This window comes from Leptopilina heterotoma, unplaced genomic scaffold, assembly GCF_015476425.1.
Source record: "Leptopilina heterotoma isolate Lh14 unplaced genomic scaffold, ASM1547642v1 Lhet_114, whole genome shotgun sequence".
Taxonomy (NCBI): domain Eukaryota; kingdom Metazoa; phylum Arthropoda; class Insecta; order Hymenoptera; family Figitidae; genus Leptopilina; species Leptopilina heterotoma.
In genome coordinates, this window is record NW_025110833.1 from 2,114,518 (window position 1) to 2,131,772 (window position 17,255).

General features: G+C 23.1%; 1 protein-coding gene across 18 annotated transcripts in view; it reads left to right on the forward strand.

Annotated features, from left to right (window-relative positions):
- Positions 1-17,255, forward strand: part of LOC122507790 (basement membrane-specific heparan sulfate proteoglycan core protein) — a 282,285-nt gene that overhangs the window by 159,494 nt on the left and 105,536 nt on the right. For 12 of the 18 annotated variants that reach the window (XR_006302150.1, XR_006302162.1, XR_006302152.1 and 9 more), the window contains 4 exons: positions 7,782-7,910; positions 9,809-9,928; positions 10,713-10,826; positions 15,652-15,759. Coding sequence is in view for 2 of the 18 variants with exons in the window: in XM_043620734.1 (XP_043476669.1) it covers positions 7,782-7,910; positions 9,809-9,928; positions 10,713-10,826; positions 15,652-15,759 (471 nt within the window). In the remaining 16 variants the exon portion in view is untranslated. The remainder of the gene's footprint in view (positions 1-7,781; positions 7,911-9,808; positions 9,929-10,712; positions 10,827-15,651; positions 15,760-17,255) is intronic. The other 6 variants (XR_006302159.1, XR_006302164.1, XR_006302156.1 and 3 more) reach the window with 3 other exon arrangements.

The window sequence follows — 17,255 nt, forward strand, 5'->3', positions numbered from 1 at the left end:
TGTGTGTGTATTTTCGCATTCGCCGTCATATACGAATTTCGGTTTGAGAATTATAATATATGTCACTATACGTGAAATTGATCGAGCCACGTGAAAATTAAATTAAAGCCAATGGATTTAATTTATAACGTATATGTATAATTATTATTTGTGTTTAAATATGAAAATAGAGGGTAACTTTTAAATTAGAGATTGTAATTATTTTATTTATTCTTTAAGCAGACGGAAAGGCAAAATTATTAAAGAGTTTATTACGAAATGCAATTATTTTCTACATTGAATACTCAGTCAAGAAAATTTTACACAATTTTACTGGAATAATTTTATTATTAATAGTAATTTACCAGAATTCGGGTTAAATAATAATTTTGTGGAAATAGACAGAGATAAGTAATTAAAAAATAATAATAAACAATGAGATTAATTATTTATAATTTATTTATTATTGCAATTTTTTTTTTATATAAATGAAACGAAAGAATTTAATTAATATTTTTCTGTTTATGAATAAATAAATAAATACAATCCTTCCTCTATGAGGAAGCAATATTAATAATTTATAATTTACTAGCAACTGACTTCTTACTCACTTTTTTAAATAAAATTAGTAATTTTAAAAATAATAGAACGTAAAAATTTTTAATTTAAATTTTTTTTATAAAAATAAAATATGAATTGGAATATATAGTTTTAATATTATTATAATTATTATAATAATCATATATTCTGACATGGGGAATTCAGGGGAAAGCCAGGAATTTTTATTAAAAGTACTGAAAAAAATTAAAATTTTAGAATTCATAAGAAAATTCTGAATTTTTGGGTCTTTTTTGTTTGACTTATAAACTATAAAATTACCACGAATTCGAATACAAAACATTCAATTTTTTCAATTTCTGACAAAAATTTCTTTTTAAATAAACTTAAATTTTGAACAACTATATCATAAAATAAATAAATTATTTAATAAATAATTTCACTTAAATATTTCAAAATTAATTCAATTTTAAAAGAGTTGCGTTTACAATTTTCATAAATAAATGAACTTCAAACGGTTTCAATTTGAAATTTTATACAATTTTACAAAATTTCAATGTTGAATGAATTTAATTATAAATTTTAATGAACTTCGATTTTTAGAAAATTTTAAGGGGATACCCCACCTTAATTTTGACCCCTTTAAAATAAAATTATTAAACGAGGTAATATTTTTTTTCTTGCATCATTTTTAACCTGAAAACATATAAGATGGTCAAAAATATTTAATTTTAATTTTTGAAGAGGTTAGAATTTTTTTCTTCTGACCTATTGCATATTATTGCAAATCCATGCGAGAAGTTGTTTAGAATGGTAAAATATGCATGGAAAAAAAATTTCGTGAAAAAATATTAAAAACTGTAAGAGAAGATCGATTTTTAATATTCAAATCTTTAAATTTTGCCGAAATTTCGGAAGTCCTGAACCTTTATTTTTTTTCAATTTGATGCTCTGAGTCGAAAAAACATCGTTAAAATTGACGATTAGCTTATTTTCATGGTAAAAACTATAAAAATCATGGCTTTTTGCATTTATTTCGGTATATATAAAGTATACCATAAAAGCTTCGGACTATGATTTTTATGGAATTTACCACGAAAATGAGCTAAATATAAATTTTAACAATGTTTTTTTAATAATAGCATCAAATTACGTAAATATACACAATTTGGAAAAAAATTAAAGATTTGCGGCTTTCGAAATTTCGGCAAAATTTAAAGATTTGAATATTAAAAATCGATCTTCTCTTACAGTTTTTAATATTTTTTAACGAAAATTTTTTTCCATGCATATTTTACCATTCTAAACAACTTCTCGCATGGATTTGCAATAATATGCAATAGGTCAGAAGAAAAAAAATTCTAACCTCTTCAAAAATTAAAATTAAATATTTTTGACAATCTTATATGTTTTCAGGTTAAAAATGATGCAAGAAAAAAAATATTACCTCCTTTAATAATTTTATTTTAAAGGGGTCAAAATTAATGTGGGGTCTCCCCTTAATAATTCAAAATCTTCTAAAATTAGTTAAATTTGTTAATATATATTTAATTAATTATTAAAAATAATGGATTTATAGAAGAGTTTTAGTTAAAAACACTAAAAAAAATTGAATTTTGAAGAAGTTACAAATGATTGCAGAAATTTACAATTTTAATCGAACTCCTTGAAAAATGTAGAATGTGCATAGTTTTTGCGACAAATGACATATCATAGTTTATTTTTTTTTTTATTTAATTTAAATATGAATTCAAATATTGGATATTGCTGATAAAATTTTACATGACACTTGGTTTATCAGAAGATTTGTTATCTGAAAAGCTCACAAGCGAAGCTTTTTTGGTATGAACTGACACTATGTATTATTTTTTATTTATATAATATATTTATACAATATTTATTTTATTATAAATTTTATACTTTTTTTCTATTATTTTATTTTGCAAAAATATAAAATTTAAATAATTATAAATAAATATAAATAAAATAATATACAGAATGTTTCAGACGAAAAAATAATTCTTTTAGTGAAATAAAAAATTCATAGCCATTTTTCAATGCGTCAAAATTATCGAGATTTTCTTTTAAATTGTTTATGGAGAAAATAATGAGTTGATTTAAATGTTTTAACATTTGAAAATTTTTTAAAAATTTAAATTAATGTTTTATTACTGGGGAAAAAGAGTATCCTTCATTTTTTCAATATTTGTGATAAACGATTTTTATTGAATACATAGTGAAGTGTATAATATGTCAAACTTGTATTATGTACTGTATTGATCAAAGAGTAGTGAAATTGAATTTTTTTTTATATGTAAAATTTTGATTATATAGAAGTATAAAGTAATATTAGAGGAAAAATTAAATGTTTAGAAAAAAGTTTCGATTAATTTTCTTTTTTCTTATTTGTCTTTGTTCTACTTCACTTAAAGAACATGATACAATTTGCTATGGATAATAATTTGATGTCATTTGTAAGATAAAAGCTTGATGCATATGCATAAACTAATTAGAGAAAATGGTTATGTTGATGAAAGGAGTTGAAGTAATTACAAATATTACTTTCTGCGCACGAAAATTATTTTTTTATTTTAAATTGTCCGGTGAATTTAATGTTTATTGTCAACAATGAATTTTTTTTACATTTTTTTAAAGCATTTGATTTTTAAGATTTGCGAAAATTTCCCTATTCCCATTTATCTTTATTTTACTTATAAATAATAAAATATAAATAAATTTTAATGTGTATTTTTATGGATGTAAAAAAAGCCTCATGTTTTCTATTTTTTAATATTATTAAATTATTATAATAATTTATTTATTATAATTATAATTTATATTATGTTTATTTTTAAGACATAGAAATTAAGTATTTGAAACCTAATTAAAAGAATTATTTTAATCAACAAAAAATCTCTTTTAATTTAGTTGGAAAAATTAATTTTCAATTTTAATAATAATTATTCAATAAATTTAATGTTGGTAATTAATATTAAATTATTATGAAAATAATATTATATGATTTAATGTAGAAAACAGAAGGCATTGTGTATTAGTTACTGTTTTTATATGTTTGAATGTTAATAAATATTTGTGTTACGAAGTTATTTAATGGACATATATACGTGATTATATTATTGTTAAATGAAATTTACTCGTCATATTGAATTAACTTTTGCATTTGTGACAAATTAATAATCAATCATCTTTTTCTAAATGTATGTCATTATCGTTTGTGTTATTGTCGATGTTTGTTAATTCACTTCTTCCTTCACCTTGATTTCTCAAATCGTGTATTTCTTCATACAAATTGTATTTTCAATATTCCATTTATTGCAGTGCTGACTCTCGTGGATCTTAATTAATCATATTTATGTGAAAAATAGGTATTTGTATACTGTGTCTGGGATGTGAATTAATTGTCATATTTTTAGTTGTAAGTGTCGCAATATGGTGTTTCTATCTATAAACAGTGTTTTATATTGTCATCCTCTTCGTCAAGAAATATGTTGCTGCTATTAGATTCGATTTTCGATTATAGGTTGTACTCGCATATTCTTCGCTTTTGCACAAAGTTTCGTGTCTTTTATGTATATTTTATGCTTTAGGCTTTATACTTAAAAGTGATTTGCAATTTTTTTTTTATTAAAGTCGACGATATTTCTTATTTGACAAATTTTTAATTTCTTTATTCAGATTTTAAAATTATTTATTTTTTATTTATTAATATTTCTACTTTTCGTTTTCATTTTTTAGTTTTTATGTTTCGTTTTCTTTTAGCAATATTTATTAAAATTTATTTATTATTATTTTTTATATTTTTGTTAAATTTACATTGTATCTCTTTTCCTCTTTCTTCTGCGCGATTCTTACTCGTTGTTATTGTCTTCTTAATTTATTTTTTATTCATAATCCAAAATGATGCATACTAGTTGTGAGGAAAATTTATTGCTATATTACAATATTTTATGGGAAAGAGAAAAAACATTAAATTTTATAAAAGTAGTTTATAATTAAGGGGAAAAATACGACAAAGAAAAATTCTGATACAGAAAATGCTGAAGATTAAAAAAAAATTCTGTTAAATTTATTATACTTAAAATTGAAATAAAAAAAAAATTTTTAAATTAAATTAAAGATTGAATAATGTTCTTGATGTTTCTTATAAATATATAACAAGTAATATAATTAATAATACAATTAAAATATAACTAGTTATCTGTAGGTACAGTAATAAAATAATTTTATATTCTGAAATAAATTTAATTTTTAATTCTATTAAAAATATTTAATTTCTTTTTCATTTTTGGCAATTATAATTAATTTCATATAATTTTTTTCTGATTTTCGCATTTTTATTATTTTCATTTATTAATATCAAAAATTCCAAATTATTTTCATAAGATTTTATAAATTTTACTAGCTGTCGTACCCGTCTTCGACGGGTTTTAGTTTCTACCAATACATTTAAGTTTCTACCAATCTGGAAAATCAGGAAATAGCTAGGGAATTTAATTTGACCGGAAAAAAATAATAATTAGTTACCATTATAGCTATTTTAGTAGGAAAATATTACTATTTGAATCAGTGATTGACTTTTTGTTATCAAATTAGTTATTTTAACCAATTCAAATGCAGAGAACAATATTTATCAATTTGTAGTACTTTAATTAATGTATTAAAAAAATTAAATTTTCCATACAGTTTTTGGAGTTATAGTAGAGTCTAATTGGAACTAATTGTATCGCAAGTAGACCCTACGTTACGACTGCTAAAACCTAACATAAGACCTAAATTTTAGGCTGAAAGTAGGGCTTAAATTTTGACTCGGGTCTGTTTTCATAAATATTATACATCAATAAAAATTGAAGTAAAAAGCAATTTTTTAAAAGCGAATTAATATAATGAAACTTTTTCTTAATTTGATAGGAAAATTCCCGGTTCGGCATATTCCCAGCTTTTTACAGTTTTTCCCGTTTGGTAGATACCCAGTTAAATGTATTAGTATAAACAGAAAACTGTACGACAGCAAGTAATACAATCTATATTTATATGAACTTAAGAAACAGTATTTTCATAAAATAAGTAAATTTTTATAGCCATTTGTAGATTTATTTATGGATAAAATCAAGTAAATTTAAATTTGACAAAAAAGAGATAAACCGTGAAAAGTTTGGACAAAGCAGGGAATTTTGTTAAACAAAAATAGACACCGTGTTAACTTTTGTCTTTACATTGCTCAAAACATCTCTTAAAGTTAAATCTAGAGTTAAAATGAAAAAACGTTTTAACATGTAAGTTTTTGCCTAGTGGCATAATATGCTTGTATTGTATCACAGGTGACTTACAATTCTTGACATCCTGCGAAATCATTTTAATCATAAAAAATTTCCATTTTCAATATTTCTGAACTTCTTGAAAATATTAGATTGATTTGATAAATAATTTTGAATTGCACTATTTTGACATCAAAATATTAATCAGAGACTCCAAAAATACTACTGAATTATACTTCATATAGTAATTAGTATCGATTTTTTGATATATTGAAAATTTTTTTATATTTCTTGTAGGATAGTATTTTTTGCAAAATTATGATAAAATCTGACTAAATAACATATAATATTCATTTTTAGAAAGTTTAAAAGCTATCCATTAAAAATTGTGAAATTTGGAAATTTTCCATTTTTCAAGTTTTTGAAAATATTTTTATATTTACATCTTAGTTGTAGAATAGTATTTTTTGAAAAATTATGCTAAAATGTGACCAAATAACATGTAATACTCAAATATAGAAAGTTTAAAAGCAATCCATAAAAAAATGTAAAATTTTGAAATTTTCGATTTTTTGAAAACATTTTTATACTTACATATTAGTTATAGGACTTTATTTTTTGCAAAGTTATGCTATAATGTGACTAAATAACATATAATACTCAAGTATATAAACTTCAAAAGCAATCCATGAAAAATAAAAAATTTTGAAATTTTCGATTTTTTGAATTTTTTCAAGAAATTGAATATCTCCCGTTCTAATTAATATTTTTTAAATCTGTAAATTTATAAACCTTCCTTGGGTCAATACCTAATAACCTACCAAGTTGGACTTAAATCGATTCACATGTTTTTGTGTGATTGGGGTACAAAGTTTTTGTGACAGACAAACATACATACATACATACATACATACATACATACATACATACATACATACATACATACATTAAATTTTTTAAGAACATTTTTGGAATCTCTGATGTCCATAATAACTAATCATGTTAACATTTTTAAGTTTTAAGCAATGTACAGACAGACATCTGATTTTATTAATAAGGATTTTATAAAAAAAAAATCTTTTCGTGTTTTGAATAAATTTGAAGCGATTTGAAGAAAGGTACAGTGGGGACAACAAACTTTAGAGGGCATTCGTTACATTTGATATTAAAATACACGGAAATTGAATTAATTCTCAATATTGGAAAAATTATATTAATTTGTCTAATAAAATTGCAAATGTACCCCAAATAAAATATTCAATGAAAATTAGATGAATTTTGTACCGAATTTTACCGAATCCGTAAAATTGTAAAAATCTGTAAAACTAAAAGTAGAAATAAAAATTATAATAATAAATTTTTATTTACACTTAATAATATTACGAACAGTTCGAAGCAACCTTCAGATAACAAAATAGGAGAAGCAATACAATAGACAGTCATAAACGGTCTGTTTTGTCAGACTTGCAGTCGTCTCTATTGTTGTCACTTCCCCCATCCCCTCACAATTTTTCATTCTAATTATTTCAATTTCAACAATAACCCGCAATAATTTAGTCCTTCTGGTACCTTTCTTCAGAGCTGATCTAACATTATTTTTCCAAAGAAAATTTAAATCAACGAAGAAAAAGTCATTGACATTGTATACATATAGGTATGTGAAATCTTTAATGTTCTTCTTTATTTCGAAATAATATTAGCAATAAATTGAATGTAGCAATATAATCTATATCCAAGTTATTTTGTGTTCAGTTTCTTCTCTCTCTCTCTACAAAAAATTTCTTGGCAAAAAAAAAAAAATTATTGTGTTATGCTTAATAAACTTGAAATATTGAAGCTTTTATTTCTCTGTTCTTCGACTGCCTGGATTCAATTTTATATATATTCTCCTGGAGAAACAAAGTCGTTTAGATTATTTCTCATATCGTTAGTGTATTTTTTCGATTAGTTTGGATTGAATTCTTGCAGAATCTAGAAAATGTACAGACGACGAGTTTGAATGCACGCCAGGGTACTGCGTGTCAAACTCCAGACGATGTGACGGAGTAAATGACTGCCAAAACAGAAGGGACGAGCTCTATTGTGGATCGCACAACAGTACGAAATATATTTTTGCGATAAAAAATTCACTTCTCATTTGGTGTATACATATGTATATATAAACTAAGGACTAAGTATTTTTATTTATTTTCTCCTAAATTATTTATTTTTTCGTACATTTTATATTTTTTATTTCATAGGTATTTTTTTATTTCTGTATTTTTTTTACTCCTTTACTTCTGTACTTTTTATTTTTGACTTTTGTATCTTTTTATTTTGTATTTTCGTAATTTTTATTTTTGTATTTTTTACTTCTGTATTTTTTTACTTCTGTATTTTTTACTTCTGTATTTTTTTACTTCTGTATTTTTTACTTCTGTATTTTTTACTTCTGTATTAAATTATTTTTGTATTTTTTATCTTGTATTTTCTTATATTGTACATATTTTATTTTTTTATTTTACATTTTCTTCTTTTGTATTTTTTTTATTTCGAAATTATTTTATATTTTTCCTTTTTGGTAACTCTTTCTATATTGTATTATTTTTATTTTGTATTTTTAATCACATATATAATTTTATTAATTTATTTGTTTAGCATTTCATCTTAAGATGCAATATGGAGATGTTACTCTCCACCTGCGAACGCCAAGGTCACCGCTAGATGGCAGTTCAGTTCCTTCTTGGAATTTCTCCTGCCACCTGGTGGTGACCTTGGCGTTCTTAAGTGGAGAAATTGAACCACCATTTTATTCCTCAACAATTTTTTTATTTTGAATTTATTTTGTATTTTTTTTTATTTTGTAGCTATAGTTACATGTAATTTCATAAATTTATTTATTTAGCATTTCATGGGTTTGCAAATAAACCCTTTTGTACATAAGTAATAGGTAATGGCAAAGAATTCCATATTCAAATAGTAATAATATGCTATATGGGTTGTTGTATCGTTATCATTCAGAAGTAGTCGAAGATTGGTGGTAAATCTCTAACAATATTCAAATAAATAAAATATTACAGTAAAATGTAATAAAATAATAAAATAAATATTATTATAATCATTTTTTTTATAATTTGCAAATTATAAAAAGAAATTTTGAAAAAAAAGATTACTATTAGTTATTATAATTATAATAATTAGTGATAATTTTTTCCTTAATTTTTTATATTTTTTTGCATTTTTTAAATATTTTTTATATTTAAAAAAAAAAAATTTATATTTTTTTACATTTTTTTTCTATATATATTTAAAAAAAATAATTTTCTTTTCTCAAATTATTTAATCCATACAGGCACATCGATAATGCAATATTGAACATAAAGAGTAATTTTTCATTATTTATATCTCTATGGATCATTTATTGCGCCGACAGTATACACAATATCTAATGTATTAAAAGTTTTATCTACTCAAATAGTTTTAAGCATGAATTGAAATTTGACATTTGCCTGCGCATGTGAATGAAGTTGTTTTTATTAGCGGATAAATACAATTAATAAGTAATTACTTTAATTGACATTTTAGCAATAAAGTTTAATTAAGCGTAAATGTATTCACTGGTTTTTAACAATATCGGATTATTTATTTACATAGAATTTCAGTCTTCTTCTGAAAGTGCAACAATTAAATTATACAATATATTGAAAGTGCAACAATATTATAATTTTAATTACAACTGTTAATATTTTGCATTTTCCCGGAATTGTATAATATTGATATTTAATATCAATGTAAAATTTACTTACTTTATTAGATTAATTATATTAATTTATTTACTATATTTAATATTATTTTATTTATATTTTACATTATTTACTTTATATTTTACATTATTTACTTTATATTTAACATTATTTACTTTATATTTACTATTATTTACTATTATTTACTTTTTTGTAATTTTCAGTTGATTCATTTTTTATTTATTAAGTTCCTTTTGTTTTCAATTGATACAGAAACTCGAATCTGTGGTCCGGATCAATTTGAGTGTGATAATGGTCGTTGCATCAACATAAATCAGAAGTGCGATGGTCGACAGGATTGTCGCGATTATACTGACGAGCACAATTGCAATGGTATTATTACTTATTTTGGTTTTTTGGTTTATTATTAATTTTTGATATTTGATATTATTTTTTTTAAATTTTTATTATTTATTTCTATGACTTATTTTTATTCTTTTCTATTATTTTTGTATTACTATTTATAATGTAATTTATTGTTTATTTAATTCTTTGCGTTTTTGTCAAATTGATTATTTTTGTTAAAAATATTTTTTTGTCTACAGAAAAAAACTTAATGGAATAGAGAAAAGTTTCTCTAGATTAGAGAAAGTATCTATTGAAACAACTATAAATTTAGCTAATTTAGTAAAATTTGTATCTGTTCCAGTTGAAGAACTTTTTCCGTGAAAAGATCGTTATTTTTGTCAAATGCGTTCTTTTTGTTAAATTTTTTGCTATTAAATTTATTTTTGTTAAATTTTTTTATTAAATTTATTTTTGTCAAATCCCTTATTTTTGATAATTCTTTATTTTTGTTTAAGTTACTTTTGCTAAATTAATTTTTGTCAAATGCATTATTTTCGTTATATGTACATTTATTTTTTTGGTAAATTTTTTGTTTACGTTAAATTTATTTTTGTCAAATTCGTTACATTTTGTCAAATTGATTTATTTTTTTAGTTAGTCAAATTCTTCATTTTTTTTAAACTTATCGTTGCTTCAAAAACCTCGGGGAAAATAACATTTTTTGAAATATTTTCGTTAGGAACAATTTATCGCCGGATTGAAATTTGGAAATTGAAAATTTATTCCTATAATCACTAATATAATTTAATTTTTGAAATTGAAATTCCAGTGACATCGTGTCCTGCAGATCAGTTCCGCTGTTTGGATGGCACCTGTTTGAATATAGATAAAAGATGTGACGGAATTCAAGATTGCCGCAATGGAGACGACGAGATCCAGTGTGGTAAGTCACTAATTTTTATTTTTATTTCTCATTTAATAATAATTCGACTTATAAATTATAATTCTGACAGTTGATCTTATTAAACGTTCGCGAACTCTTGATCAACTGTATTCTTTATACCGAATACCGAAAATTTTTAATATTTGCCACTGTCAAATTTAAAAAAAAAAAAAAAAAAAAAAAATACAATATGTTAAAATCTATGGAGAATTAGTCGATTAGCTTTTACTGAGGCTATGAAGACTTATTGCGCAAGGCGTGGCATTTTCATTAGGCGAAAGTTTTATCTGAATCCTCGATGTAGGCACCTGCAGACTATAATCTCAATTTTTATATACTTTAAACCAATTTTTATATATACAAGTTTTTTTTAAAAGTGTCTTTTTTTTGAGAATTGTCTTAAAAATCGTTTTTTATTTCTAATTATATAGTAAAGTTGATAGAAATTAATAAAGTTAATGAATAATTTTTGAAGCGCTTAGAAACATTGATCTTTATTTACAAGTTTCAAGACAAAAATTCAAATTGACGAAATAGTTACTGTTTGGATGATAAAAGGGCGCAATTATGACCGCTGCCTTTCTACAGTAACTGCAATTTTAGTCTTTAGTATTTATAAGTAGTTCGATATTGAAGAATATCTTTCTATTTCTCTAGAAAAATAATGGTATTCAATTTTTTTTTCCTAAATAAGAAAACTAGTTTTTTCTTGTTTCTTTTTAATCTTGTAGTTTGTGTACAGTGTAGAAAAAGTAACAAAGCTCATTTAAAGTCGTCGCGCTTCTCGTAACTAACTTGCAAAGTACATTATTTATAATATTACTAATAACAGATTCTAGTTGTAATATGAATAAAGTAATAATTGTTTAATTTTACATTAATAACAGTTAACAGAAATAATTAACAGTTAACAGTCAACAGTGGCTAACAGAAAATTTAAGAGTCAACAAAAATAGTTAACAGAAAAGTTAACAGCCAACAAAAATAGTTAACAGCCAACAAAAATAGTTAACAGAATGGTTAGCAGTTAACAGAAAGGTTAACAGTTAACGGAAATATTTAACAGCTAACAGAAAAATAGTTGTAAATGTTGATAGTTGATAGTTGACAGTTAACAGTTAATAGTTATGTTCAATTTGTCATTTGCGGACTAAATTCCATGTGTAGAATTTTTCCAGCATCATTTACTCGGTGGAAGGTCAGCTTGATTCGTCTCCCTTCCCATTACAAGGCAGCGTAAAAAAAAGGAAGAATTATTTATATATGCAATATGCAAATTTGACGTCGTAAATTTTTTTCATTCTTATCGATTCTCACACCACCTACATTACCCCACCTCATCCGAGTAAATGCATACCTAACTTAATTTATCCGCCATCACGCACGACAGAGCTTTTCAATTTTCCAGTACTTTACACTGACCAAACTCATTGAGACATAGGAATTTTTTCCTAGTTTTCTCCGTGCCCCATGGTTGTGTACCACCTTCCAAGAGTTTTTCAGATTTTTTTTATGTCTTTATGAGTTTCGTTAATAAATAAAAACTTTCCTTCTTTTTTTTTTGACAAAACTTTATATTTTTTCTTTTTAATTATAAATATAGAGAGTAGAGAATCTAAATATCTCTCTGAGTATTGTAGGAAATTTAAGAAAGGCAGTAGTAAAGTAAGAGAGAATAAAATTAAGAAAAGGTAAAAATATGAAAAGGAAAAGTTGAAAATTTAGGTTCTTATGAGCTTTTTTCTATGTGACAGGATAATTTTTTCTTTTGAGTGATATTCCGGAAGAAATTTATATACTTTTTCAGGTACACCTGACGAATTTAAGTGAAACTTGGTAGAATCATTTTTCTTGGTTTAAAGTTGTAGAAATACAACTTGTTGGAACCAAAATAATTGTTTATTTATGAGTTGGGTTGCCATAATTGTTTATTTATGAGCATTATTGAATAGCAATGAGCATATTTATAGAAGAATTTTTTAGTTAAAAACACTAAAAAAAAATTGAATTTTGAAGAAGTTATAAATGATTGCAGAAATTCAATTATTTTCAAAAGTAATAAAATTCTTCGCAGAAATTCGATTATGTTCAACAATTTATAAAAATTCTCGTCAAAATTTCAATTATCCTTAAAAATAACAAAATTCTTCTCTGAAATTCAATTATTATCAAAAATTTTAATAAAATTCTTGGCAAAATTTCAATTATTTTCAAAAATTTGCCTCAATTTAATGATTTTCAATTCCCTACCTATTTTAATAAAATTTTCCAAAAAAATTCAATTATTTAAAAAAAAATTTCATAAATTTCTACGTAAACATTTAATTTTTTTCATAAATAATAAAAAAAGTTCACAGAAATTCAAGGTATTTACGAATTTTTATAAATTTCTTCGCAATAGTTAAACTATTTTCGTAGATAATAAAATTAATTGCAGAATTTCAATTATTTTCAATACAATTTTAATCGAATTCCTCGAAAAATGTAATTATTGTTAAAATTTTTATTAAAATTCGTCCAAAGAATTCAATTATTTACAAATGTATTGATAAAATTCTTTATGATAATTTAATATTGAGAAACATTCAATTATTCAATAAATCATTTATTTTTATATTTAGATAATTGAATTCTCGTAGAATTTTCTAATAAAAATGTATTTAAAAATGAATTTTATTTAAAATTTTTAAATAGTAATTAATCGTAACAATTTCACAGAAATTTAATTATTTACAAATTTTTTATACATTTCTTTGCAAAACTTGAATTAAATTCTAAAATTTTCCTCAATTCAATGATTTTTAATATTTACTATTTTAAAAAAATTTTCCAAAATAATTCAATTCTTGAAAAAAAAATTTAATAAATTCAACGCAAACATTTAATTTTTTTCATAAATAATAAAAATTTCACAGGAATTCAATTATTTACAATTTTTTTTATATGTACATTTCTTTGCAATAATTCAATTATTTCCATAAATATCTAATAATATTTTTTAAGGGATTCAATTATTTTCATAAATAATAAAATTCTTTTTCGGAATTCAATTATTTTCATAAATAATAAAAATCTTTTTCGGAATTCAATTACTTTCGTAAATAATAAAATTATTTTTAGGAATTCAATTAATTTCATGAATAATAAAACTGATTGCAGAATTCCAATTATTTTTAATACAATTTAAATCGAATTACTCGAAATAATTCTTAAAAAATTTTTATTAAAAATCGTCAAAATAATTAAATTATTTTAAAATTTGTTGATAAAATTCTTTATGAGAATTCAATTTTTTGAGAAACATTCAATTATTCAATAAATTATTTTTTTTTATTAAAAAAAATAATTGAATTGTAGAATTTTCTATTAAAAATTGATTTAAAAATGCATTTTAGGTAAAATTTTAGATTTTAATTAAATATTAGAAGAGTTATAGTGTTGAATTTTGAAAAGGTTCTTTTTTTATTAAAATTTCTGTATAGGTAATTAATTTTTTTGTAAAAATATTTAATTCTAATTCTTTTGAAATTATTTAAAGTTTTTATTTTCTAATAAAATATATTATTAAATATATTAAATAAATTATTAAATATATATTTAATTGAAGAATTTCCGAATAATCGAAATATAAAATTGAATTGTAAACAAATGGATTTGAAAATTCTTAAAATCTTTTTCAAAAGTTATTAAAAATAATTGATTTAAAGAAGAATTTTAGTCAAAAATTGTAGAAAATAATAATTGAATTGAAATGACTTTAATCATTTGACTCTCCTTGTTTTATATTACAATAAATTCTCATAAGTTTTTGAGTTTCAAAAAGGTTATTGAATTTCAAATTTTTGAAAAACTTAATTCCTATATGGAAAAATAATAATGATTAAATATTTATTTAAAAATAAAGTTATTTATGTTTTCGAATAATTTCACAATTAAAGAAATTTTATTGCCTCGAAAAGTTGACTTTCCTGAAATTTATATTAACAAATAAATTTATTCTAATAAATAAAAAAATATTTATTCTAATAACCACCAAGTTTCATTTAAAACTGTGAGAGTGCTCCGAAATAGAATAAATTTCTTATGGAATAATACTTGAATGATTTCATTTTACTCTCTAAATTTGAATCAGTAAAATTTGTCTCTAAAATTCAGTGAATCTATTCTCACGATTTAAATCATATCCGCAACTTATTTTCGGTATGATTTTATTGATAGAAATCGTGAGAATAATGTCAGTGAAAATCAGTTCCATTTTTACTATGTCTAAATCTAAATTAGTATTTTTCCTAATTTTTAGTAGAAACCTACTAAATTAGAGTTAAATTAGTAATAAGTATACTAATCTAAATCTAAATTAGTATTTTTTCTAATTTTTAGTAAAAAAACTACTAAATTAGTATTTTTTCTAATTTTTAGTAAAAAAACTACTAAATTAGTATTTTTCCTAATTTTTAGTAAAAAAACTACTAAATTAGTATTTTTCCTAATTTTTAGTAAAAAACTACTAGATTAGATTTAAATTAGTAATTAGTATACTAATCTAAATCAGTATTTTTCCTAATTTTTAGTAGTTTTTTTACTAAAAATTAGAAAAAAATACTTTAGTTTTAGAGAGCACTGATTCAGTTTTACTGAGTATTGTCCTTTGTACTTTTTTTGAGAATTTGTTTTTGACCTTTTTTTTATACTAGTGGGTGGTGGGTTTATGTTTAAAGAAAGACTGTTAAAGAAAGTATAAAAATACGGTGGAGGGTCTATGGGTGGGATAAAAGCAGAGCAAAAAAAAAAAGAAAAAAAAGCATGAGTGTGGTGTATGGAGCAGGTTGCAAAGCTGCGGAATTTAGCTGCGCGGACGGAACTTGCATCGACTATGGGTTGCAGTGCAACGGCTACGAGGACTGTCACGACGGCTCTGACGAGAAAGATTGTGGTAACTATATACCATCACAGTCACAACAATTTTTCCTTCTCTTTTTCCCCTCTCGCCTCACACAATCACCTCACATATACACATACTTTGCACCACTAAAAAAAGATTTCTTCAAAATAACATTTCTTTTCTCAAGCTTCGTCATTACGTGACATCGATATAGTCGCACATTTTATCAATAATATACGTCGATAGTCACATTTGCATTTATCAATGCATCGATGTTCACGTTTTATCAATAGAGCGATACACGCAAATTTTGTCAATACATCGTCCTCGATAAGACAAAATTTTGCTTCCTCTTAGAGGATTGATTTTTTTTACGTAATTTATTTTTTTTTCTTTTTTACAAAAAATATTTAAACACACAGAACATAGTTTGATTTAATTTGTATTTAATTAATCCATTTCTATTTAAATATTAACTTATACACTGAGAAAAAAATTATTTGATTCATATAACCGATTAATTGTTTATTCTCAAATAAATATTTACTTGAATCGAATAATTTTTATTAATTAATAAATAATTAATTTTTCTTTGATTCAGAAACAATTTATTTGTTTCAAAGAAATTAAAGAATTGTTTCTTTGGCCCTATGTCAGTATAATGAAATTTCTTAGATTTAAAGAATGTCTTGAATTCAAAGAAAATTTGTATAAATCAAAGAAATCTTTTTTTTAAATCAAAGAAATTTTCTTCGTACCAAAAAAACCGTGTTTTTGTTTGAAAGAAAAATTTAATTTTAGTGAAACAAAACGAGTCTAAGAAAATCCTTGATTTGACGAAAACTTTTTTTCTATGTTTGCATATTTTTTATAAACAATATTTGTCTAAAAAATTATTTGATATATAATATTAATTATAATATTTAATTGCTTATAACAAAAAATGATGATTAATTTGTTTCAAACTATTTTCTGGGTGTGTAAAAATGTATTCTTTAAGTTTTAAAATGTGAAAATTTCCTCGCTTGTAATAGAGGAAAATTATAAGGTGGTTAGAGGTCAAGTTGAAGAAAAACGGAAATTTTTTATTTTCTTTTTTTTTGAACTTCTTCTATATATTCAACCCGAATGCACATGCATACGTAATAATGCAATACACATTCTTGCACTTTATCGTACAGGCACGAACGCGTGGAGGACAATGTGTATAGAGGTTGGAAAAGCCATAAAAAGCCATAAAGAGGGACTTCCTGACTTGAGGCATTTTTCCGGTTTCAAGTTTTGTCTTCGCAATTCTTCGTCCTCTTTTTCTTCCTTTTTGCTATTTTTAAAAGTCAGTTAACCGACATACTTCTTTGATCAACTTTAAATCATTTTCCTATTTTGTCTCTCATTTTTCTTTTTCTCATTTCCTTTACTTTCTTATATTCATTTATTTTCTATTGTCTTCAAAGTTATTTTTATTTTTCTGTTTATTTTTGTGATTTTTCTTTATATTCCTTTTTCTTGTTTTTTATTTTTCTGTATTTTCCATTTCTTCCCTTTTC